Below are 27,722 nucleotides of genomic sequence, written 5' to 3'. Positions count from 1 at the left end.
TTATAGGTTACCTGGTGCTTTTGCCTCACAGCTCTTAAGAGTCTTTCCTCCATCTCGACTTTAGATAACCTGATGACTATGTGCCTAGGTCATGATCTTTTTGTGATAAATTTCTCAGGTGTTGAGCTTCTTGTATTTGGATGTCTAGATCTCTAGCAAGGGTGCAAATGTTTTCCTCGATTATTCCCTCAAATATGTTTTCCAAACTTTTAGATTCCCCTTCTTTCTCAGGAACACCAATTATTCTTAGGTTTAAACAGGAGAGGTCTCAGGTCATTTAGGTCTCAGGTCATTTAACAAAATGCCAAACTTCTTGGAGGCTTTGTTCATTTTTAAAAATTCTTTTAAAATTGTTTTCTCTTCGTTGGATTGGGTTAATTCAAAAACCCTGTGTTCGAGTTCTGAAGTTTTTTTTTTTTTTTTTTGAGACAGAGTCTCGCTCTGTCACCTAGGCTGGAGTGCAGTGGCATGATCTCGGCTCACTGTGAACTCCGCCTCCTGGGTTCACGCCATTCTCCTGCCTCAGTCTCCTGAGTAGCTGGGACTACAGGTGCCCGCCACCATGCCTGGCTAATTTTCTGTATTTTTTTTTTTTTAGTAGAGACAGGGTTTCACCGTGTTAGCCAGGATGGTCTTGATCTGACCTCGTGATCCGCCCGCCTGGGCCTCCTAAAGTGCTGGGATTACAGGCATGAGCCACCGTGCCCAGCTGAGTTCTGAAGTTCTTTCTTCTGCTTGTTCGATTCTATTGCTGAGACTTTCCAGTGTATTTCACATTTCTCTAAGCATGTCCTTCATTCCAGAAGTTGTGATTATTTATGCTATCTGTTTCACTGAAGATTTTTCCCTTCATATCTTATATAATTTTTTTGATTTCATTAAGTTGAACTTCACCTTTCTCTGGTGCCTCCTTGATTAGCTTAATAATTGACCTTCTGAATTCTTTTTCTGGCAATTCAGACATTTATTCTTGGTTTGGATCCATTGCTGGTGAGCTAGTATGATCTTTTGGAGGTATTACAGAACCTTGTTTTGTCATATTACCAGAATTGTTTTTCTGGTTCCTTCTCATTTGGATAGGCTATGTCAGAGAGATCTGGGGCTCAAGGCTGCTGTTCAGATTCTTTTGTCCCATGGGGTGCTCCCTTGATGTACTTCTCTCCCCCTTCCACTGTGGATGTGGCTTCCTGAGAGCCAAACTGTAATGGTTATTTGTCTTCTGGGTCTAGACAGCCAGCAGAGCTACCGGGCTCTGGGCTGGGACTGAGGCATTCTGCACAGAGACCTGTGATGTGAACCGTCTTCAGGTCTCTCAGCCATGGATACCAGCACCCACTCAAGTGGAGGTGGCCAGGGAGTGAAATAGACTCTCTGAGCATCCTTAGTTGTAGTTTTATTGCACCAGTTTTGTGTTGGTTGGCTTCCAGCCAGGAGGTGGTGCTTTCAAGAAAGCATCAGCTGTGGTAGTATAGGGAGGATCAGGTGGTGGGTAGGGCCCTAGAGCTCCCAAGTGATTATGTCCTTTGTCTTTGCTATCAGGGCAGGTAGAGCAAGACCATCAGGTTGGGGCAGGGTTAGGCATGTCTGAGCTCAGACTCTTTTTGGGCCTGGCTTGCTGCAGCCGTGGTGGGGGATGGGAGTGTGGTTCTCAGGCCCTTCTAGACATTGGCTTAGGGAAAGACTTCATGACCAAGAACCCAAAAGCAAATGCAACAAAAACAAAGATAAATAGATGGGATTTAATTAAATGAAAAAGCTTCTACACAGCAAAAGAAACCACCAGCAGAGTAAACAGACAACCCACAAAGTGGGAGAAAATCTTCACAATCTACACATCTGACAAAGGACAAATATCCAGAAACTACAAGGAACTCAAACAAATCAGTAAGAACAAACAATCCCATCAAAAGACTGGCTAAGGACATGAATAGACAATTTTCAAAAGGAGATATACAAATGGCCAACAAACATATGAAAAAAATGCTCAACATCGCTAATTATCAGGGAAAGGCAAATCAAAACCACGATGCGACACCACCTTGCTCCTGCAAGAATGGCCATGATCAAAAAATAATAGATGTTGTCGTGGATGTTATGAAAAGGGAACGCTTTTACACCATTGGTGGGAATGTAAACTAGTACAACCACTATGGAAAACAGTGTGGAGATTCCTTAAAAAACTAAGAGTAGAACTACCACTTAATCCAGCAATCCCAATATAGGGTATCTACCCAGAGGAAAACAAGTCATTATATGAATAAGATACTTGCACACCCATATTTATAGCAGCACAATTAGCAATTGCAAAAATATGGAATCAGCCGAAATGCCCATCAATCAATGACTGGATAAAGAAATTTTGGTATATATACACACCATGGAATACTACTCAGCCATAAAAAGGAATGAAATATTGGCATTTACAGAAATCTGGATGGAACTGGAGACCATTATTCTAAGTGAAGTAACTCACAAATGGAAAACCAAACATCGTATGTTCTCACTCATACGTGGGAACTAAGCTATGATGTCTCAAAGGCATAAGAATGATACAATGGACTTTCAGGATTCAGGGGAAAGGGTGGGAGAGGGGTGAGGGATAAAAGATTGCACACTGGGTACAGTGTGCACTAGTAGGGTGATGGGTGAACCAAAATCTCAGAAATCACGACTAAAAGACTTATTCATGTAACCAAACAACACTTGCTCCTCCAAAACCTATTGAAATTTAAAAAAAAAAAACAAAAAAACAAGACTGAGAGATTAAATGGACTTTTAAAAAAACTGTAAACAGATAAAAATTTAAAAAATAAAATCATTACAGTTAAAAGAAAAGTCATATCGAAGCTAATTCACAAATAACAGAATTTTGTGTAAAGATAAACTGTGGTTAGAAAAGTGATGACAACAGTACTCTCTTACATAACTAGGATAATGAGATGTAAACTAACCTACCCAGCATCCAGCCCAGAGCCTGAATGCAACCAATCAGCAATTCATTTATTTACCATCTTCCTACTTTTTTTTTTTTTTTTTTGAGACGGAGTCTCGCTCTGTCGCCCAGGCTGGAGGGCAGTGGCGCCACCTCGGCTCACTGCAAGCTCCACCTCCCGGGTTCACGCCATTCTCCTGCCTCAGCCTCCCGAGCAGCTGGGACTACAGGTGCCTGCCACCGCATCTGGCCAATTTTTTGTATTTTTAGTAGAGATGGGGTTTCACTGTGGTCTCAATCTCCCGACCTCCCGATCCACCCACCTCAGCCTCCCAAAGTGCTGGGATTACAGGTGTGAGCCACTGCGCCCAGCCGTTCCTACATTTATATACAGATATTTGTACTAAGCAATGGAAAAATTCTAAAGGAAACAGCATTTATTTTCACTCTCCTTGCAGGAAAATATCAAATACAAAAGGATGGTGTTGAGAAATTACACAAAATATGTTAGACTTAATCAGTGGTCTTCAAAATAGGTAACCCTCTTCAAACGGGAGTATATTAAAAGTTTCAAGGAATAGGTAGTTTTAGAAGCACAAATAGTTTAAGACCTAGGTAGTTTAAAGGAATTGATTTCTGGGTGCTAAATTTGCTAATGAACTCCTTCCCTAAAACTGTGAGGGTAGAAATTTCCACTTCAAAGAAAATAATAAAGGATTTAAGATTTCTGATTTTTAATGGGAAGTTTGTTCAGGTATTTATTAAAAATTGATGATGATGCATATGAAATAGTTAAATATTCTACTGAATATATTAGAAAGAGCCATAAGTTTTATTTTTAAACATCAATATTCACAATCTCCTCAAGATACTGTGAAAATATATTTTGCAATTAAAAAGTTGTAGCTGTCGACATAAAATGTGCAAAGGATTAGACATTTCTTGACATTCTCAGGGAGATATTGAGCAAAAAAGTTTGAAAGCCACCACACCAAATCATGTCAAAGCTTCATTAACTTCTAATAGTCTAATGCCAAACTTCTAAATAAGGACCTACTCTACATATGTTAAGTCCTGGGCTGTCTGAAGTGACAGATAAGCTAGACTAATTAAAGAGCCCTTTGTCGAAATGGTGAGATTTAAGCAGGGTTTTAGGAATGGATAGCAGGGATCTTGAAGAACTTGAGAAAAGATAAATAAGCCCGAGTGGGGAGGTAGGAGCCAGTAAGCATGTAGTTGTTGGCCGTAGAGGGAGAATAATGTGCCCAGGTGGAGAAGGGAAACGGTTCTCAGGTCACAAGACACTTGAGTTCAAGTTTAGGTTTTACTACTTTTTGGCTGAGTCACTTTGAAGAAGTCTTAAGTTCATTTTGAAGATCAAATGAGGGGAAAGACAGGAAAGAAAGTGTTTTTTAAATTGTAAAGTTATAGCCAGGTGCAGTGGCTCACGCCTGTAATCCTAGCACTTTGGGAGGCTGAGGTGGGTGGATACTTTCTGGTCAGGAGTTTGAGGCCAGCCTGGCCAACATGGGGAAACCCCGTCTCTATGAAAAATACAAAAATTACCCAGTCATGGTGGCCTACACCTGTAATCCTGGCTACTTGGGAGGCTGAGGCAGGAGGTTGCAGTGAACCAAGATCATGCCACTGCACTCCAGCCTGGGTGACAGAGAGAGACTCTGTCTCAAAAAATAAAATAAAATAAATCAATAAATTGTAAAGTTACAGTGCATATTAGTCATTAAGCCCTTTCCAACTGGGAGCCACTGAATAGCAGCAGTTTGCATAATGGTCAAAAGCATGAACTCTGGAACAACAGACTAGATGGAAACAAAAACTCCTTTCCCAGAGGTATTATCCTTGCCAGGTTAACTAAACCTCTCTATGCCCCACCAGCTTTATGCATAAAATCGAGATAAGAGGGATCCACTTTACAGGGTTATTATGAGGATGAAGTGAGGTAATGCATGTAAAGAGCTAAAAAAAAATAGTGCTCATAATAGTTGCATCATTATGGTTGTTGGTGGTATTGTTTAAACGTTATTACTCTGATTCTCAAATTGAGATCAAGAGATTATCACTAATAAGTATTTGTTGAATGAAGTCTTTCAAAAAACAGTTATAGGAGGGGCAGCTAAGTCTATTGAAGGGCTTTTATAATAAAAGTCACTAACATGGCCCTCAGTTTTACAGCAAGAGTATGTGGCAATGGTCCAGTGAAGTTCACTGCTGTCATAAATAACAAAGTAACATGCATCTTTTTCTCTTGCTTAAAGGCCAAAAAAGCAAAAGGATCTATTGCATTTTGTTCTACAAGAATATTTTGTGACGTATTCAGTTGGACTATATTTGTTCCTTAGGAGGACACAATTTATTAGAAATAATTTTGCTATATGGTGCCACATGCCACTCTGACCTTACTGAAAGGAATTCTGACACTGAAGAACCAAAAGAGCTTATTTTAAAGCACCCTTACCTATTATTAACATACCAAGCACAGAACCAAAGAGAGTAGAATGACACAGCCCTTTGAATTTTGATTGTTATAGTCTATAGTCATTTAAAAACTGTTACTGGAATATTTTTTAAATTACAGGGTTAATTCATAATTCATCATGTATGCTCTTTTTCATAAACCCATGTATTATTTATATGTATTATCACATATACAAATTTATTAATATGCCCATTAATTTAACAAATATGTGTTGAGAATTTATTTATCGAAAGGAGAATGAATATATTTTCTTTTCAAAAGAAAAGATTGGTGTTCCACCCCAGTCCTGACTTTTCAAACCACATTCAGAACAAACTGCATAGTTTTCCAGAAATTATTTTAAAAGCTTTAACTCGAATCTAGCTTTCATAAATTCTGGCTAAAATCTTGACCAACAATGCAAAAATACAAAGGTCAGAAATGTGTTATTTTAAGAAAAGCATTTAAAAGACGATGTTTTAACTTTTAAAAAGGAGTTCAGGTTACTGTAACTAACGGGAAATGTGCCAGATTGTACTGCTTTCTAACTTCATGCAAGCAATCTAAATGAGCTAAAACTCAGGATATATTCAATATTATGAGATTTTGCTGACAAATAATATGTATTCAGAAGCAACAGATCAGCATTAGAAATTTTAAAACTTACAAGTATGTCTGGCCAGCGAGTAGTTGGATCCACCACTAGTCAACCCGAATCCCTCAGGAATTTGGCTAGAGCTTCGAGGTCTGGTCAATAGTTTAGGAGGTTCAATTTCAGCACCAAATTCAGCTCCTATTACTCCAAGTAAAACAATAGCAGTAGCTTGCTTCCGTCTTTCCTCATAAGATGTAGAAATTTTTTTCATTTGTGGGACACTTGATAAGCAACCTGAAGACCAAAACATAGAATCTCAATTTAAAACAAATCAATATAAAAAAAGACACATGATTAGAAAAACATTCAAGACTGCACATTCGGAAAGAATAGCATTTTCGGCAAATGGCACTAGGACAAATGGTTACTCACATGCAAAAGAATGAATTTAGACAGACCCCTATCTCTAACCTTCCAAAAAAAAAAAAACCTGAAAATTGATCATAATCCTAAATATAACAGCTAAAACAAAAAAAAAACTCTAAGAAGGCAACATAGGTGTATATGTTTGTAATTCTGGATTATATAATGATTTCTTAGATATGATACCAAAAGCACAAGTAATTTTTTAAAAATTTTACATAGGATTTCATCAATACTAAAAACTTTTGTGCTTGAAAAGACAGAATCAAGAAAGGATAAAGACAACCCACAGATTCAGAGAAACTATTGTCAAATCACCTATCTAATAAAAATTATTTCCAGAATATATAAAAACTTTCATGACTCAATAATAAGAACAATCTGAATAGATATTTTTCCAAAGTTGTATGGTCAACACGCACATGAAAAGATGCTAAACATCATTAGTCATTAGGAAAATGCAAAGCAAAACCACAATGAGATACCACTTCACATCCATGAGAATGGCTGCAATAAAAAAAGACCATTACAGTGCTGTTGAGGATGCACAGAAATGGAAACCCTCATGCTTTGTTGTTGGGCATGATAAAAATGGCACAACTACTTTGGAAAACAGCTTGGCAGTTCCTCAACAAGTTAGACATAGGGTTACCATGTGGCCCAGCAACTCCACTCCAAGGTATCTCCCAAACAGAAATGACACACATGTACACACAAAGACATGGATGCTCACAGCAGCATTATTCAAAATAGCCTTGGAAACAACTGAAATGTCCATCAACTGAAGAATAAAGAAAATGTATTAGGTTGGTGCAAAAGTAATCGCAGTATTTGCCATTACTTTCAGTGGCAAAAATAGCGATTACTTTTGTACAAATCTAAGTATATCCATACAAAATTAGATTACTCAGCAATAAAAAAGGAATGAAGTAATGATACATGCCACATAAATGACGCTGAAAACATTACGCTAAGGGGAAGAAGCTGGTCACAAAAGACCATATATTGTATGATTCCATTTATATGAAATGTTTAGAATAGGCAAATCCATAGAGACAGAAAGCAGATTAGTGGTTGGCTGGAGTGGGGGTAAAATGGTTAACAATGGCTAATAAGTACTAGTTTTAGGGAGTAATGAAAATATTCTAAAATTAGATTGAGGTAATATCTGCACAACCCCAAATACGCTAAGAATCACTGAATTCCACATTTTAAAAGGATGAATTTTATAAAACATACATCTTATCTCAGTACATTCGTTTTTTTAGAAAGACTGCTCATTGAGTAATTTATTAATGTGCCCATTAATTTAACAAATATTTATTGGGCATCTACTTTGGATCAGAAAATAACAAGCATGAAAATAAACAGCTCAGGTTTCTAAGAATCTCACAAGTGCATGAAAAAAAGAGAGCACATTGGATTTAAGACTCAAAGGGTAAGTTTTCCAGGCAATAAGAGGGATGAGCCATACGAGGAGGAGAAGGATGATTATTTCATCCAGTATGGCCCAGAATGCAAAACAGCAATCAGATATTTGAAGAAATACTTGTTACTGGAGCAAAGCTCAGCATAGTTTCATATTCAGAAGAAAGATTAGAAGGATACCCAAAAATAATTAAAACAATTTTATATCTTGATTAGAATATCAATAAATAGGGCATAATAGGAAATTACCTAATACATAATGTAACTTCTTAAAATTTCCTTTCTTAACCTCACTCTTGCTACATTCTTTTAAGACTTACATAGTTCTACCCTTTTTTAGTTCTACTCCATTCTAAAAATAGTCTACCATTATTTTTTGATATTTATTATGCAATATTATAAGCATCCACAGAATTAGTAGAAAATATATAAAGAAATCATGACTAACATGTACACAACTAATGAACCTTATAAAATACTGACGTTTTTCCAAAGGTTTCCAATTTTTATAGAGTAATTAACTAATCTGGGTATTATCAAAGCCCACCATGGACTGTGTCTTGACCTCACTGCCTTGCCCTCCTGCCCTAAAGGTCACCACAATTCAGACCTTATCAAATTTTATATCTATTATATAATTATATCAATGTTACCTGAAATAAATTAATATATTTTCTGGCCTTGAACTATGCTTCCATATCTGGGGTAAACCCTGGATAAACAAACGTATGCATGGATAAGCAGTGACAGATAGATAACACCAACAGATAAACACACCAACAGACAGACCCTGAACTAAATTTGCTAATAGGCTTTTTTATATCCATGTCCATAAGTGAGACCGGTCTATAATTTTCTTTTCATATTCTATACTTAGTATCAACATAATACGAGCCTCAGAAATGAGTTAAGTAACGTTCACTCTCAGTCCCTGAGGTCCCCCTTCCATCATTCCTTGAAAACAGTTGAAGGATTCCTGAAGTCTCATGAAAGTTCTCCTCTAAAACTATTAAGAGTCTGCATTTCGAGACACTCCCTGTGTGGAGTCAGAGGGTAGGATATGGTGGCAAAAGTAGCAGGATGAAGGAAGGAATATTTATTATAAATACCTCCTTATTTAGTTTGACTTTCTTCTTCTTGAGTCATTTCTGGCAGATTATAATTTTAAAAGAATTATCTATTTCATCTACATTTTCAAATTTATTGGTATGGAATTATTTACAGTATTCTCTATATGATTAAAAAAACTCAAGTATATCGCAGATATGGATCCCTTAAACACTGTGTATTTATACCTTCTCTAATATTATTTTTCATGCTTTTCTTAAAGTTTTGCTGGAAATATATGTTTTATCAGATTATTTTTGTTTTGGTTTTTATTTTTATTTTTGTAGAGACAGAGTTTCACTATGTTTCCCAAGGTGGTCTTGTACTCCTGGCCTCAAGTGATCTTCCTGCCTTCGCCTCCCAAAGCGCAGGAATTACAGGCATGAACCACTGTGCCCAGCCCCAAATTAGTTTTAAAAAGTACTTTGGTTTTGATCTTTTGTATCATTGCTTTCTATCTTATTAATTTCTGCTCTTATTTTTATTATTTCTCCTTCTACTGTCTTTAGATTATCTCTTTCTTCTGTTTTGCTTCTACTTTCTTGTGTTGAATAGAACTCACTTATTTTCACTATTTTACATTATGGTTAACATTGCCAGTCACGTATTTAATACATGCATTTTCCTCTTCTTCTTTATCAATTTTTTTCTGAGTAGCAATGCACTCAGATCTTTTCAATGTCCTTTCAGGAACTGAGGAAGCCATAGCCTAGCTCCTGGCTTTAAACTTTATTCACGATGTATTGTAAGTCCTCTTTAGCTCATAGGAGCCAAAAGCCTGCTTCTGGAAAGTAGCTAATGGTTTCAGCCCAGATCATTACATTTCTATTTCATTACTGGTCCACGGAGATACCTTTTTTGAGCCTAGTTATGTCTCTTTGGTTTTCTCTTTGTATACTTTATCCATCATAGCAATGTATTTGGCACAGAAGGATTAAAAAAGTGAACTCCCAGAGCCATCTTGATTGGAGGTCAGCTTTCTGCTCTTTCTAATACTAATCCACCCAGTTTTTCTGGCCGCTTTCAGTTCTTTGCGCTATATGTTGATTAAATGAGTATAACAAAGGTCACTCAAAGCTCGGTATGCCAACCCGGAAATTAGCAGCAAGGCTCTCTGAATACTTTTTGGTATTTTGTTTTATTTTATCTATTTGTTTTACTTTGTCATTCTGTATTACTGGAGGTAAGGCAAACTAAAGAGGTGCCAAACCATGAGAGGCCTCGTATGGCAAGCTGAAGACTTCTAACCTATGGCTAATTGAAAGCCATTAAATAGTTTTGTATAAGGTGGTGATGTTAGATTCATTCACTGTTAGATCATGGTAGTGGCAGTATGGTGGATGACTTGTGAGGTCAAACAAGACTGGTGTCAAGGAAAACCAAAAGAAGACTCACACAATGATCAGGTGAAGAACAATAAGAACCAGTGGTGGTGGCAGTTCATTCCATCCATTATTGAACTCAGTTATTCAACATGTAAGAATTGCAGGTCTTGTGTGTGCCTGGATTATGCTAGATAAAAATTAATAGTTAAGTAAAGCCCTGCCCTCATTGAACTTAAGGACTAAACAGGCATTGGAAATGTGTAAGTTACAGAATCAATGAGAACTTTCTGGATCGAAAAAACAGTATGTTTAAGAACTTAAAGCATGAAGGAGTCTGTGGATTTCTATTTCAAGGACAGGTAAGTTGGCTGGAACTCTATAACCCTAGAGGAGAACTGCAGAAAATGAAGCAGGAGAGGCAGGCAAGGGCCAGATCATATATGATTCTGTAGGTCACATGCACATTCCAATTTATATCCCACAAACAGTGGGAAGGTATGCAAGATGGGTTTTAAACTACAGAATAGCTTAATTAGATTTAGGGTTTCAAAAATCCACTGTAAGCATAGTATAAAGAATATTAGAAGTGGGGTGATCACTTGAGGGGTACTGTAGAAATCAGGATGAGAGATTACAGTGGATTTGGTTTTGTGATGTTAAACAGAAGACACGGGAAGTGGAGAGCTTTACGATACACGGTGAGTCTGAGAAGATGGAAATATGGCAGAAAGATTGGAGATATCATATCCTAAGTTCTTTTAAAAATTACTGATGAAAACAAAACAGAACAAAACAACCCTTGCAACAAAAGTAGATACAGCCTTTCCAGAAGCTGACTTTAAAAAACTTCTGGAGGACATGACTTTATAGTATACACTTTAAATTCCATTGTTTAGCTGTGCTGAAAGGCACAAAAAAATCTGGATGTTGGCAAGAAGACCTAGTTGAGTCTAAGAAATGGAAATTATAGGATATTATAAAGAATCTAATAATTGAAAAAGAACTAAGTGAGAAAGTGGCTTAACGTATGTAAGGGAAAAAGGAGGATTGGTTATCTAGAAAACTAAGATGGTAACACCAGAGTATTACTTACTTGGATTCCTAAAATGTTTGGTGCAATTATGAGTATAAAAAAGATTTCTTCTTGTTGCTGTTATGGTTTCTTAGCTTCCGCACATCACACTTTATTCTTTTTCTTTTTTTAAAGTTAGTTCTGGATGTTTGCCATTCACTTTTAGGTAGTGTACAGAAAGGAAAAATCGAAAAGGAGTCCACAGATAATAGATTTATCTTTAAAACTATTCTAATTGCTCACGTAAAAGTTTAGTTATGAACCATTTTCTTAATTTGTTGAATTTTGTATAGGATATTTCAGATCACATGCAGGTTGATTAATAATGATGCCCCTCCAATGTTACAAATTATTTTGTCATGATAAATCATATTTTGTGAATTATATTTCTTATAAAATATTTTAAATTAATAATTAAAATATCTTCTAGTCTGATACCAAAGTATGCATTTCTCTCTCTTCATGGAAAGTTTTAGTTTTTTAAAGACAGAGAGGAAATGTCAGTAAAAAGTATTAGCAGGTATATGCTATTACAGATTCAAAGTGTGACACCAATCTGTGATAGCTATGGTAACTAAAGGGGGAAAAAAACCACCTAAATGCGTAACCATACTAAGAAGAAAAAAAAATCAATAATCATTGCCTCTGTGTTTAGAAGAACCTTAATTCTAGAAAAAGTGATATTTAACATTTTGATAATCTGTATCTCAGGATATGCATTTAAAACCAACTTTGTTTATGTATAAGAACAGGCACAAGGAGGAAAAGCTCCGTGGCACAGCATCTAGATTCATGTACTATATATTTTACTCTTTACATAGTATTCTTGAAACAGGAAGCAAACCAAGCTCCCCTCCCCCATGTCTCAGCAAGAGCATGCTCCATAACAATAGTTCAAAGGAAAGCTCTATTCTGCAGTTGCACTGATTGTTCTGTCAGCTGACCTCTGCAGAAGGGAATTGCTAACCGCTGCCTTGCTCCTTAGCTGACAAATGAATGATCGCAGCTCCATCTGTTTTCACTATGGCTGCCTCTAGCCCAGGTGCTCAGACAGAGAGCCTGGTGTGACATCTTAGATCAAGATGAATTGGCACAAACTCCTGATCCAAGATTGTTTTATACCATTTAATTTAGTTTCTTCCCCTGCTTGGATGAACACAGCTCTGGTTATGGATTTCTATTCTAATGTACTGAAGCAGGCCCTGAAAGAAGCCAATGAAGCAGCTGCTGGAGCAAGGGACTGCAGGGATACTGATCAATAGGCAAGGCATTGACCCCAGCCGTTCAGCCTCTGCAACGGCCACTGCTTGAAGCGGGAGGGGGCACAGAAGCACACATGGGCTGCTTCCAGTAGGAAATTAAACAACAGGGGGCATTTGGTGAGCTCCGCCTCCATCCCTGGTCCCCCACCTTCTTTATGTTCCTTTTGTTTAATTGCCTCAATTTTGTCTTAACTCCCACTCCAGGGGAAGGAATTAAGACTTTAGGGAAGTTTTAACAGTGTACTTTCAAACAATCATTTGTAAACTTTATCCCTAAGCTAATGGAAAGAATTGTAACAGGTGCCCTCTGCTAAGTGGCCAAAATATGAAATCTTAATTAGCTGTCAAGTACATCACTTGGTGTAGTTTAAAGGTTGGCATGTACATAGGCTCATAAGAACACCGCCCAACTGGCAATTAACACTACTGATGCTGAAATTCTACAGTATGTAATTTTTATCAGTATTCAAATCTAAAAAGATGATAGCCCTTCATTAACAAGGAAAGAGGTAAAAAAGAACAAGGAAAGGAGTCCCTAAAGGAGACACTGACTGATTAGTGTTTCTATAAGGGAGAGATGCCCATCCTGCTACTGTTCTAAAAATAACACAGCAATTTCTCATTCCTATAATTTTTCAAATTTGGAAATATCTTTAAATTATTGGCTTGCCTGTACTTTCTGTTAACAGAAGAAATATGTAACTAGTTGCAATGTTTTCCTACAAATAAAATGACAACCAAATGGAAGATTTTGAGATATTAAAAATAAAATAATTCTGTAAAAGTAAACCTTTCTACAGTTTCATTTGTCTCATGAAAATTTGGCATTTTTTTTCCAGAGACATGCCTCCATTTAATCATGCTAAGGGGTGGCATGGAGATCCATTTTCTTGACAGGACGGTTGATCACCCTATCACAGTAAGAAAATTAATACCTTCAACTAGCCCTGTGTGGAAAAGAGAAGCTATATGTGATGGTAAAGGACATTAATGTTCTACATTTTAAGTTGCAAACAGAATACATGTTCTGTGTGAAAATGATACGTGGTCTCATTATTGGGTTACTTGTAACAAAATATGAGGCTTTAATTTTGATTAAAACAACAATTTACTTCACAGAGTGTTCTTCAAACGTACGTAATTGTCTTCAGATTTAGCATAATTGACTCTAGATTTACACAAACTGGAGTAAACACTTTACTTACAGCTTAACTAGAATACAGGTAAAATATTTGAGAAGTTTTAAGCTATTTAAAGGGCTATGAGGTATTGATTACTTCATTTAAAAAGCAGTCAGAGAGTGCAACCAAGAGGTCAAGATAAATTTAACAGTTTGAAGCACTTTACTAAATAACTCTAAAGATCATGTTAATTGGCTTTGTGCAGTGCTAGGGTAAAATTAATTTTATCCTGGCTTACAATAAAAGGATTAAAAGACATATTAAGTTCTTCAGTTTTAACTGGAATAGGAATCAATGGATTTGAATTAAGGCTAAAGGCGGTTTTATGAGAGATGGACTACTAGCAGATACTTTATATGTGCTATTAGCCATATATTGATGGGGCTTTATTATTGCATTAGGTATTAAAACCTTAGATAAGTAGATACCACCAATTTACTACTCCGAGAATACACTTTCAGAACTGTGCTTTGACCTGAAAAAACTGTTCTTAAACATTCAATTCTTTATTTAGAAATGAGTGTCATAATACTTGTTACAGCTGACTTATATATAAGTAAATTTCTAGTAAAAATTAAAATAATGCGGTTGAATTCAGTCAGAACTCCCTTCAAGATAATAACCATATTGAAAACATAAACTATAAAATAAACATGTCATTAGGATTTTTTTAACCCAACACATTATATTAAGATCTGTGTTAACGTAACAATTTTATGCCAGAAATTTCTGGCACAAGATGGAGTCCAAACGACATTCACAATGATACAAATATTTTCTAAATTTAGTATAAATTGCAATATACCCTAAAAACCTTTTGAAAGGTCAGAAATGTCTATTGGTTCATGATAAATAAAAATAAACAATAAAAGTGTTTCTTTACTTTTAAATATTTAATAATATGTTTGAGAATCATATGTGTAGAAAGATAATTTGGTTTTACTATTTGCTGCCTCCAAAGTGAAAAATACAATTTGCATTTAATAAGACATAGTTTTAAAAATAACCGTGACTTTGTAAGACTTTACATAAATGACTAGAAAAACAGTGAGCTGTAAGATCTCACAGCAGAAAACTAAATGGCAACATGTAGAGACTAAAATAATTTGGATTAAGCTAGAAAATACTTGCTATTATGGTTTTTTACAGCCTTGTTTTATTTGCAATAAAGTGTATTTGCTAATATTAGATTTTGATTAATTATTAAAGAGCAAGAGCAAACTTAGCAAAGTGAACTTTGTTAATACTGACATTCTGGAGAACAAGCGAACTTTCAGACTTAAGACACGATTTACTATGCACAATGTCTGCATATAGTCAAAATAAATAGTCTGAGCACATCATTCAAAGCCCTACAAATGTTAGTCAATAAAGCTGCAAAAGATTTCTATTTTCAGACCAGTAAAATATTCTTCTAAAATTTTCATTTTATTTCTATTTTCTCAGTCCCAAGGATATTTTAAATGTGATACGGCATTATCAGCACACACTGACTATAAAAAGCATATATAAAACTGTATACTGTATTGAGTTTAAAACAATACATGATAGTGAAATGTGTCCAATCAAAATATATTTCAAACTAGATCTTTGAAAGTGAGTTACATTCAAATTGTCTTTAGATGTACTTTAATCAAAATAACTTTACCTTTCTCCTGACTACTATCCAAATTGAGGCTGGGCATGGTGGCTCACACCTCTAATTCCAGTACTTTGGAAGCTGAGGCAGGAGGATTGCTTGAGCCCAGGAGTTCAAGGTCAACCTGGGCAATAGAGCAAGACCCCATCTCTAAATTAATTAATTAATTGATACACCTGGCTGCGTAATGGAATATTAACAATTTTTAAGATCTATCTTTTTAATTATCATTGTATGCTGGTAATCAAATATGTTAATTCTATATTTACATACATAAATACATTGCATGTACATAATTATATATCTACACATAAGTATATAGCATTCTTAGTGAAGGTACCAAGACATGATACCTAAGCAAGCTAGAACTACACTTTTGAGATTTTTTTAAAACATGTTTTAGAATTTTAATGAGAAAAATGTTGGCCCTCAGTGGAGTTTTCACAGTGTAAATAAGTTGTTTCCATATATGTATGGCTCAAACATTTTCCATACCTACTTGCTTTTCTTAGGGTTGCTTAAAGTAGGGATAAAGTACAATACCATAAAAATGTCAAATTTTATCAGATATAACAATAGTCTTTCAAAATAGCTTGCTAACAATAGGAAAAAAATCTTAAAAACAAACAAAAATCTGTTAATATTCATTTTTAAAACACCTTGGCTTTAAAAGAACTTAAAATGCTACATAAGTCATCCAATGTACCCCAAGTCTTTGAAGTCAAATACTTCAAAGCTAAATTTGTTCAATGGGAACACACAAAGACATAGATTGGTGATAATCCAGGTTGGGAGAAAGGACTCAAGATCTCGCTGTCCTGGTGGTGAATCCAGGTTTCACAGGCTCATGTGGAGGATCTATGTTGTGGATCCATGCCATTGCAAATGTATGTAATTAAGTTCTTTTCCTAAACCAAATGTGTTTATATGAATATTATATATTATTTTCATTTGTTGGCAAAACTTAGAGCTCTGCAATTTCTACAAAATATGTCAAATATTAGTGATACAAAAAAATAAAATTGTACATGGTTGTATGGCCAACATGTAAATTTCAACCTGGGCACCTAAAGTAAATAAAATAAAGTTTTTAAGTTTTCTGTGTCTTCTTCTTTGCCTCCTATCAAGAAAATGAACTGATTAAAAATGGCTGTCATAGGGCACTTCAACATTTACTTTCAAATTTTCACGTTATTATCAAAGCTAGTGTGTGTATAGCTAATCTTGTGTTAGCGGCATAGATTTTCCCCCACTGTATTAAACACATATTTGAGTTGCTTTGTGACACATCTGCCAATGTCTTCCTCACATCTACTGACAGAACATATGGAATTTGCTCCCCAAATCTAAGAGGCTTTTGCTGCTGGTGTTGCTGCTGTGTTACTTCCCCACTCACTCGAAAACTGAAGTAAACAAAGATGCTATTAATTTGTATGTATGCACGATAGCCCCCTGCTGGAACACAATAGGTTCTGCAAATGCATATTTCTTTCTGTAGCTGCTGATTAAGCCATTCTGAAATAATGCCTCTTGTATACACATGTATTACATGTGTGTGCAGTTGACAAAATAGACAAAGCTATTTTCCATTAAATCAGATAAATGCAAAATATATGACCACTCTAAAATGATTTTCTTTTTCAAAGAAATAATATAATCACTCCTCTGAAGGTGTGTCAATTATTTTGATAATTATAAATCTTAAGCTTTGAGGGCAATTCACATGTTTTTCAAGTAATTCATGAAACAATTTCTTATTTTTCACAAAGATCCTGTCCTATACCTATTTTCCTACCATCTGCATCATCTTATATTTCCCTTTATTCTCTACCTGAATAACAAGTTAATTTTTTTCTTTGCCTTTACTATTAGGGCAAACATTCTCAGTTTGAAAGGAAATTGAGATTTTAGTAATCCCAAGTATCTAAGTCAGCTAAGTAATCAGAAGTCTTATAGGTAAAAACTATCTCCAAAAACGTCCAACTTTTTTGCTTCAATTGACCTTTCAAAGGTGAATCTGATACACATGGCAAATTTAAGAAACTACAAATTGTAACACTGAGACCATTATTCGCATTTCCATGAGAAAAGGAATATTTCAGAAACACAGTGGGTAGTGACTTGTAAAATTATACAAATCTGAAAACACAGCAAATCATTCTCAGATATTTTCTCATACAGTTACTACTTAGAAAAAGAAACTCTGGCAATGAGATTTACTTATAAAAATAGTGGGGTAGACATGGTATGTTTCTGTAAAAGATCAAATAGAAAACATGAGACAACATTTGGTGGACTGGTAGAATACCTCCTATGAAGATTTTATATCTGTGCATTTCAGCATAGTAAGAAATAAATAAACCTAAGGTCATTTTTATTTATAAAATGACAAATCATTTACTGGATTCACTTAAAACATATTTTCACCTGGGTCATTACCAACTCAGTGATATAAAACTGAGATGAAAAAGGCCTTGCCCTACTTCTGAGCCATTAACAAGTACATCTGTTCATTTATAAGGAGTATCTGTAGTATTCATTTTTTTAAATTATATCGCAATAATGAAACAATGACATGTGACTAAAAGTGACCATTTTTTAAAGGTTCGTTTGGAGTAAATTAGAACCTCTAAAGGATCTCTAGCTTTGAAAAATGATCACCTTATTTTACGTTATTTTTTCTTCTGCTTTCTTTACTGTAAGTGAGATGTTAAGTAGAAATAAAGGAGCATAGTTAGGGGCAACATAGTATCTTGGAAATTAATGCCCACACCTTTGTGGTAACTAGTTATTTGGCAAATTTTTTTCACAGACCTTTTTCTATAAACATAATTTCTTTTACTATATACCTTTTCAAATGAGCATATAGAGATATTAAAATGTACTAATATTCTCTTTCCTGTAACTACTTTATAGGATTTCCTATTATCTAGTTAATTTCATTTCGAATTTGGCTCTGAGTTGCCTCTCTTGCAAATATCAGACTGAAACAGCTTTCAGTCCTTGAATTTTTTGCACAATTATTCCAATGTTTAACTTAGCACATATGCCTAGAGATACTGAATATCTAACTCATTCATGTATTACAACTATGGATTTGGAAATGCTACTACTCCTGAAATAAACAGTAGGGGAAAAGTTTAATGTTTGCCTAGATATGTATGTAGTCAGATACTCAGGTTTATAAGATGTCATGCCATTTTTCCAAAACTAATTTTAAAACAAATCTGTTTCTGCTATGATACAACATAATCGTTTCCTCAAAATCCTCCCTATCTATCTCCCTCCCAATGATTTGAATCATTAGGTTACTCTGGAATTGTGAAGAGATGGCTTTCTAATCTCTAGTCTTTTATTAAGACAGAGATAACAGCATATGTAAAAACCTGGAAAATATATATGTATTGATGTTTGGTAAACATACATCCTCAAGATGGCTATTATTGTACTTAAACTGCTCTGAGATTTTTAAAAAAATTTTATGCTGAGCGTGGTGACTCATGCCTGTAATCCCAGCACTTTAGGAGGCCAAGGCAGGCAGATGGCTTGAGCTCAGGAGTTCGAGACCAGCCTAGGCAACATGGTGAAACCACATTTCTACTAAAAATACAAAAGAAATAAAAAAAAATTAGCCAGGTGTGGTGGTGAGTGCCTGCAGTATCAGCTGCTCAGGAGGCTGAGATGGGAGAATTGCTTGAGCCCAGGGGGCGGAGGTTGCAGTGAGCTGTTATTGTGCCACTGCACTCCAGCCTGGGCAACAGAGTGAGACCCTGCCTCAAAAATAAATAAATAAATAAGTAAATAAAGTTGATGCATAATAGATGTACATATTTTCAGGGTATATGTGGTAATTTAATACATTCATGTAATTTGTAAAGATCAAATGAGTATAACTGGGATATTCATCACCTTAAATATTTGTCTTTTCTTTATGCTAGAAATGCTCAGATTATTCTCTTCCAGTTATTTCAAAATATACAATAGGCTCTGAGACTTTCTGGCAGGACAAAAAAAGGAACATAAAGTCAAGAGGAGATAAACTTTACTGAAAACTCCTACCACCACTGCCATAAAATCACCAGTGTCAGTGTCACGAATATTTTGCCATGTAAGAGCTGAACACAGACAAAAGCAATCCAAAGCAAGAATTTAATATGTGCTTATCATTTCTCTGAAACATAATTTATCCTATTAGCAAAAGAAAAAATAATTTATCTAATACTTAATCCAATGTTTTTGATTTCTAAAAAATACTCAATAAGAAATAGTATTTACTCATAGAAAAAAACTTTCGAAATATGTTAAAGATAAAAAGTTCCTCCATTTTAAAAACATCAACAAAAAACTGAAGTCCACCTTTTACTTAAGGTGATTCATATACCTCCTAATACTGTATTTGTATCTGTATAATGACATAATTATATGCCTACTACAATCACTTTCCAGATTCATAAAAAAAAAAAAACAGAAAAACTATTAAGATTTTAAAAAACAAAAAACATATTGGAAGCTGAGTGTGTAAAGCATCTCTTAGGTCCAAGGTAAGATGACTGGGCGAATTTTAAAATTTTAGAGAAAAAAGGAGATCACAGAGCTGCTCTTTTAATCAGACCAACAGATATTTTATAGATAAGGAAAGTTAAGTACGTGAAGTGTTCAAGCCACAAGGTGAAGGGCACAGAGTGGGCATTCCTGGCAACATCATTCTGGATGGATCACCAGAATCTTCACTGACCTATAATCTCACAGTGTTCACTGCATAGAAATTAGTTAATATTTGATGCCTATGCCAACGTGAATCTATTATGTATCTTCAAATCTTGTATAGTTTTAAATGTTTCTTAAAAAATAAAAAGCAAGCAAAATTTATAACTAGAAAAAAGTCTTAAAAAAAGTTTTGGACCATGGTATCTAATGTTATATATATTTAGTACAAAGCTATCTAAAAAATGTAGAAAATGCCAGAAGAGATATTCTATCAAGCATATTAACTACATTAAATTGTTTTTATATGAAAGATAAATATGAAATACTGAAACATACCAAAAACAAAGTACTGAGCAGCAATGCATTACCATACAGAAATCAAATACTTAAATGATTTAACAGAATAAAATCAGCATGCCTTCCACAGAAACATCAACCATTTCCACAGAAGAAAAATTTCTCCAAATACAATATATGGTCAATAACACTAATTCAAAATATGAATTAAACATTAATTTCTCTACATAAACCTTCCTGTAAGTTGTCTACTATAAACATGCATGTACAAATATTTTCAAAAGTCACATACTGCACCTCAGAATACTGCAAATAAATTCATAATCATTTCTGAAGTTTACTGTGTAATATCAAACAATAGCTAAGAATCAACATAAGGGTTAAGACAATCATTTTCTACTGCATACTAGTGCTATTCTAAGCCGATAGTGTGTTTAAATCCACACCAATGAAATCAATACAGCACTGTTCTATTCAAGGTGAAACCAAATAAACTTGTCTGAAGCTTTGAGAAATAGGCTTTGCAGTATACTTTGAGTGCTAAATGCCTTTCAGTCCAGAGATGTCATTAAATAATCATTAGCCATCATTCACTCTTCCTAAAAAGCTTAACATCTAAACTTGTTCAGCATCCACTAAAACATTAGTATAGACTACCAAGTAAGTACTTATTAGCACTTAGAGATGTTTCAACCACTCTTTTTAAACATGTATCACTTTTTCAAAAAAGACTGCAAAATATTAATACATATTTACCGCTGGATTAGAGTGCAATGGATACAAATGATTAGTAAAAAGGATATCAATGTAATGATCAGTCTTGTTTGGATAACATGGCATAACCTCACAGAGCTACAATCAACTCTTTCCTGGTTAATCTATCAAAATAAAACCCAGTGTCTTTCTTCTCATTGAGTATCATATATTATTCAGTACCACATATATGTCAAATGAAATTAAGTTAATAATGATAGAGAATTCATCAGGAGGCAATCTTGGCTTTGATCCTGAATGTATTTTAAAATAATGCTTCCTTTATCAATGCTATTCATATCTCAATTTCAATATATGATCATCTCAATTGCTGAATATCTACTATAATGGACCCTGCATTATTTTAGATATCATGAAGTAGAGAGACAAAATTAAGATATATTTATCTTCTATTACCTGAGAGGTTAAATACATAACACAGAATGATCTTTATTTAGTAATGTTATTAGACCAAATGTATAAATTTGATGGTCAAGGTAATTTTTTCTGTACTGGTAACAAGTTAATTTTTGTATGCTATTAGACTAATCCTCTCCATTTCAAGTTAATGTTAATGAAAATGTCATTTTGGCAAGACATTAAATTGTTCTTCATTTTTAAAAGCTCAAACAAAAATATATGGCCAGATACTTATGATCTCATTTACAGTTTTATAACATCACTTTCAATTTATTTAATACAGATTTCAAGCTAAGTGAGAGTCATGACATTATATAAACATTTCATTTAACCAGATGATATCTGATATTTTCCCAGAAGTATTTAAGTAACTAAAAACAAATAAAAGTATTATTTTAGCTATTAGGTTTTTTAAATACACATTGTATAAATATAAACTGTAATATGTAGAAATGTTCTAGTATTCTAATTATCATAAATCCATTTGATGCTTTTTCTTTTTTCTCTCAAGAGCACAACATAAAATTTCAATTGCTAAGATATGAGCAAGTAAAATATTACTTGGATAGTTTGGTAAATGTAGTATCACAATATTATATTTCAATTTATAAAACATTTTAAGCCTCAGAAATTAAAGAAGATAATATTATATAAAACCAAAACTCATCACAGATCATTTTAATGTCAAGTTGTCTTTTACATGCAGTATTGAGATTTTTAGAACTCTTTCAATACATTTCGAGATATAAAATGGCCATGCACTTTCACTTGTTAAGGTACATCAATAGGTACACAGAACTGATCAAACAGCTAACTAAAAACAAAGTACCAGTTTAGTCATTGTGAAAAGGACAAACTTCTTTGAGAAAATTCAAGAAAAACAGTAAAGCTAAAAGTCATCTATTAATACTTGTATAATACGCAGATAACAAGAGAAAAGGTTAATATCCAAAGTTAAGAATAATGTAAATATAAATTACTTTCCTAGAAAAGCCCTGAATCTCAAAATTTTGTACTTTTGCAATAAATAAAAATATGAAGTTTACAATTATAATAATTTGCCAGGAAATGTAATACTTTTTCAAAAATATATAATCTATAATAATTTATAAAATTAGTACCACTGAACCTGACTGTGCTCTCCCCTTCTTGTAGAGGTACACTCCTTCAAAACCTCAGTAAATTCTCATTTCTTCATCTATAAAACAGTGCTGGCAAAGTGTTTTTATCCCTCTCAAATTCTGTAACAAGAATCTCATATTGCTAATCTCTTACTCACTACAGAATCAATATTTGTAACACCTTTCCTAAATTTTAAGAAATGTTTTGCTTCTTTATTATTACAATTATTTAATTTAAAACAAAATTGATTTATTATCCTTACAATTAAATTTAGCCTTATTTTTAAAGGTAAAAATAAGAAAAGGGATTTTATTTGTCCTCTCTAACACTACAATTGTTTTGTATATACTAAACAACTATGTTATGAAAAAGAAACAAAATGTTGTTTTCAAATAATTCATGCCTTTAAAGATATGTTAGATTAACTGTTAATACAAAAACATGATCAATAAAAGCAATTCATTCTTGACTCTCAAATCTCACTGGGTATAGGTGAAACTTCAATAAAACTGGTACTCCTCTGGATTTTACATTTTGAAGCATGATTACTATTTTATTGAAAAGTATATAGGAGTAACACACTATTCTAAATTATAGTCATTTTGAAACTAAGTTGCAACTTATCCTGATTCTTTATGAACAGACTAGGTTTTTATTGGAAATCAATTGGAAGGCAGGTAAAATTAGATAGCCATGGTTACCAGAATATCAATAAGAGATATAGCAATATCCAATTCCAAGTCTTATGCTAAAATAAAAAGTAAAAGATACTAAAATAAAGGTACATCTTCTGCATGCAAATGTTTAAGATGCAGACTATATTTTCAATGCCATTATATATAACCTGAAAGACATAATTAAAAATTTTTCACTATTGTTACTTCATTATCAAAATTATTATCAAGACAGGGTTTTATTTTATATTTTTCATTTGCAGGTTCTAAAAACTAAAACAACTATACTGAAATGTAAAGATATAAAACAGGCAATTTAAGCCTTATCACATTTCAAATATTTCTTTAATATAGGTAACGTTATATAAATAAGAAAAATTTCTTAAAATGTAGTGAGTATGCTATGTTGAATTTAAGACTTGACTGTATAAAATTAAGATAAATAAAAAACACGAGAGTTTATCACAAACTTTTAAATACTATTCATATACCGTTAATTCAAAAAGCTATAATTACAACATAAACATTATTGATAATGTAAATATCTTCAAAATGCATTACTTGATGAATTTACATTTGTAAGTTATTAAATCAATATCAGATCAAAACCTCCACATTAAAAAATAAAGTATGCAGACTTCCAAGATATACAACATAATAGTGGACAATAGTAGAGTACTTCTAAAAATTATTTTAGCTTTGCTTCTGAATTTTTCTTCGTTAATTTATATTTATATGCAAATTTTCATCTACTAGGTATACTTAGGCTTATTTGGAAAAAGGCATAACTGAAATTTTATAGAACATACTTACATATATTAATAATCCATCTCATTTACCCCTTAAACATCAATTTATATAAAGAAATGCACCTATCTATAGGTACAAGAATCACTGAAATTTTTCTGTGTGTAAAAGTACTGAAAAAGTCCAACGGTCTAATTGTTATTGGAATGTAATAGTTACATTACACTCGAGGCTATTAAGCACGCATTCCTTAACCTAATTAAGTGTTCAAAATCATGAGATTTAATTTTCATAGGAGCAGAGATCAATATTATGATACTTATTTTTCTAAAACTATTTCTCAAAACCGCTAAACCTTAACATGCTGTTCACTCCTAAAGTGACAAATACAGAAAATCAGTAGGTTCTTGAAATATGCTACCAACAATCCGTTCAGAAATGAAAGGCCAATACTATATTAAAGAAAAAAAAAATGAAACCACAAATAAGTAACAGAATTATAGCAGGCCCTACAGTGTTGTAGAAGCTCAATACTCAACTGCTCTGCTGCTGGAACAACTCCAGAGAGAGTTAACCTGGTGTGATAAAAGACTTGACAAAGCAATTCTGACTGTGCAGCAATGCTAAGTTGTGGACTAATACAAGAACAGGAGGCCCAATCGCTGTCTTTCACCATGCACAATTTACACATGGCTTTATCAATAGCCTTAGTGCTGAATACAGAACACACTCTATTTGGCTTTCAGTCAATTAAGCTTTAAGCTGTCAGCAAACAAGACTTTTAAGTTAATTTTGAATCACCACGAATCAAGTTGAAGGTTGTGAAAGGGCGGCTCACATGCCGGCATGAAAAAAGGCAGTTTAATTGCCTCTGAATAGCTATTATATGCTGCAATTGGCCTATTGAATCTTAGATGATCTATTTATTTATCAAAGTGCAACCATCAAAGATTAGAAAAAGAATGAATAATATAAACTGTACTTTCGCTGTTTCACGTAATTGATGTATTTTACAAAAGTATTTAAAAATTCATATTTTAAAGCAGATTTTTTAATGTAAAACATTTGTGAAACAGAAAGCAAAACAAAGTAGTCAACATAGAAATAGAGCAATTGTATTTCTAGAAAAACAATTTCTAGAAAACAATTCTAGAAAACAATTTCTAGAAAAACAGTTTCTAGAAAAACAATATATTTTTTAAAAGATACACTTTTTACTATGTAATATTTTCATGTATTATATGATACAAACCAATGGTTTAGAACACATATACTCCTTCATAAATATTTATATTGTAAATGTTCATGAAATAAAAAGAGGCAGAAAAAGAATTATAAAATTGAGCTAAATCAGATTTTAAAACATCTTAATTTAACATTCCTTAGATTAACTGCATCATTAATTGTGTGAAGAAAAAGAACACCAAATACATTATTTTAATAAAGACTTTTTTAAACTAAGATTAAGGCTTAAGAAAATAGCATAATCAAATTAAAAGGATTATTATATTCCTAAACTGCATGATACCTATTTTCAAGAAAGACTGTGGTTGGTCACAATCCTAATGAGTTTTTTCCTGAAATTATTTTTTTCAATTGCATGTGATCTGGTTTATTATTATAGGGTTACTCATGAGTGCTGGATGCGTATATTGATTTTTTTATTAGAAGAGGGCACTGAAGCATTAGGTCAGTTGGGGGGAGGGAATGCTCAGATTTTGTAAACAGATGTAAACATAGATCAAATTTAAGGATGGTAAAGCTGAACGATTTTGCTTTAGCTGGGATGAGCTATGGTTCTTTTTTCACATTTTTACAAGTCAGTCTTTCAAGAGTAAATGTATTGAAGCATGCACTCATGATTACATAGGGAAATCATATGGAGATTAATGGCTATAAAGTATTAATGGTTATACGAATTTAGATAGAATACAGGCTAATTTTAGTGTTCCCTCAAGAACAGTCACATATTCTTGGAAGCATGGGCCCATCATTCTGTGCTTCCAGTCAGCAGAGGCGATGGGCTTGGGAATCAGTACTGACTACCATCATTCCAGGAATTACCACACATTCGGGGGCTGAAATTCAATGAAAGAGTATGAAAACCCTTTCTCCTTCCCTCTTTTCTCATCCATTATTATAAAATACTTTTCTTGCATTTATATTCTCAAAATATCTTAGGATCATTTACTAGTTATACCCCACAAAAATCAATGCTACTAAAACCATAAAGATAGAGACATTAAAGGAGCAAATGCCTATATGACTTCCAAGGGAAACACAGGAAGGAAGCAGATGAAGTGTGAAGAGCCGGACTACCCGGGATAACACAAAGTAGAAGCCATGTGAAGAAGGAATATTCTTCCTCATCATTACTAAGAAGTGTTAACAAAAGACCTAAGTTCAATGGTCACAAATGTTCACTGCACATTTCATTTTATATTTGTGTATTTTATATATTTATGCAAGACACAAGGTGTTCCAAATTATTTCATTTTACTCATACAAACATCCATTTATTCAAAATGGGTGGGAAGGCATACTAGGGACTAAGAACAGGGTTTCTGCCTTTTTGTACCTTACATTCAGGGGAGGAAGGCGAACACATAGACATACAAATTCCAAAGTATAATAATACTAAGAGCAAGCAAGAGAGTGACATAGAAAATAAGGCAGAAAACAATCAATTTTAGAAAGAAATCTCAAGGATAAAGAAGAACCTGAGGTACGGGTTGATAAGCTGCCCCAGGCTCGTGGCTAGGGAGTGGTGGGGCCAGGAGGCAAACCAGGCAGACCACCTCTAAAGCCAATGCTTTTACCTACTACCCTAAAGAAACAATAAAAATTAGGTATACTAAGGTGTAATAACCCTTTCCTCAAAGATATCAGAGCTTAATAGGAAAGTAAAGATAAATTAACAAATAACTGAAAACCAAGGAAGAAAGCAATACTTATCAATAAGCAAGGTCAACAACAATAAGAAAGTCATAGATATTCAGAGGAAGTTGACCTCAGTAGACAAAGGGGAGGACCTCACAACAGAAGTGTCACCCCAGAGAGGTCCCTAAATCCATTCAGATTTGACAAGAAGAAATAAGGGTGCACCTAAAGAATAAGAAATCACAGCAGAAGTTGAATCCTATCCTGACCACCATCCCATTCCGCCTCCCCTCATGGCCACCGTCTTCTTCATCTTTTGCTCTTCTCTAGTCTTTTGGCATAGCATCTACCATCTTCTAATATATTATAAAGAATACACTCATTTATTCTACTTATTGCCCCTCAACCCCTTCCCCCTGCAAGAAGGCAGGGATTGAGACGACTTCTGTCATTTTGCTTGTAGATGTTGCTCAAGGGCTTAGAACAATGCCTGGCATGTAGGTGCTTAATAAATATTTGAATATTTGATGCTAAATGAATATTTGTTGAATTAATGAATCAAGCCCAGAAGCAGAACAACTCCAATTATACCTGGGAAAGAAAAACCAGTTTAATTTGGCCCAAGATAGAGATACTGAAAACAGTAAGTGGGAACTAAAGCTAGAATGTGAAGTAGGCCAGC

At 34.0% G+C, this 27,722-nt stretch overlaps 1 protein-coding gene across 5 annotated transcripts in view; it reads right to left on the bottom strand.

Moving 5' to 3' along the window:
- WDR7 (WD repeat domain 7) overlaps nucleotides 1-27,722 on the bottom strand; it is a 377,397-nt gene that overhangs the window by 143,515 nt on the left and 206,160 nt on the right. For all 5 annotated transcript variants that reach the window (XM_009434062.5, XM_009434059.5, XM_523934.7 and 2 more), the window contains one exon: nucleotides 6,076-6,297. In XM_009434062.5, coding sequence (XP_009432337.3) covers nucleotides 6,076-6,297 — 222 coding nt within the window. The remainder of the gene's footprint in view (nucleotides 1-6,075; nucleotides 6,298-27,722) is intronic.

This window comes from Pan troglodytes, chromosome 17 (assembly GCF_028858775.2).
Source record: "Pan troglodytes isolate AG18354 chromosome 17, NHGRI_mPanTro3-v2.0_pri, whole genome shotgun sequence".
Taxonomy (NCBI): Eukaryota; Metazoa; Chordata; class Mammalia; order Primates; family Hominidae; genus Pan; species Pan troglodytes.
The sequence above is the reverse complement of the archived record's forward strand: the minus strand, read 5'-3'. Positions and strand labels throughout refer to the sequence as shown.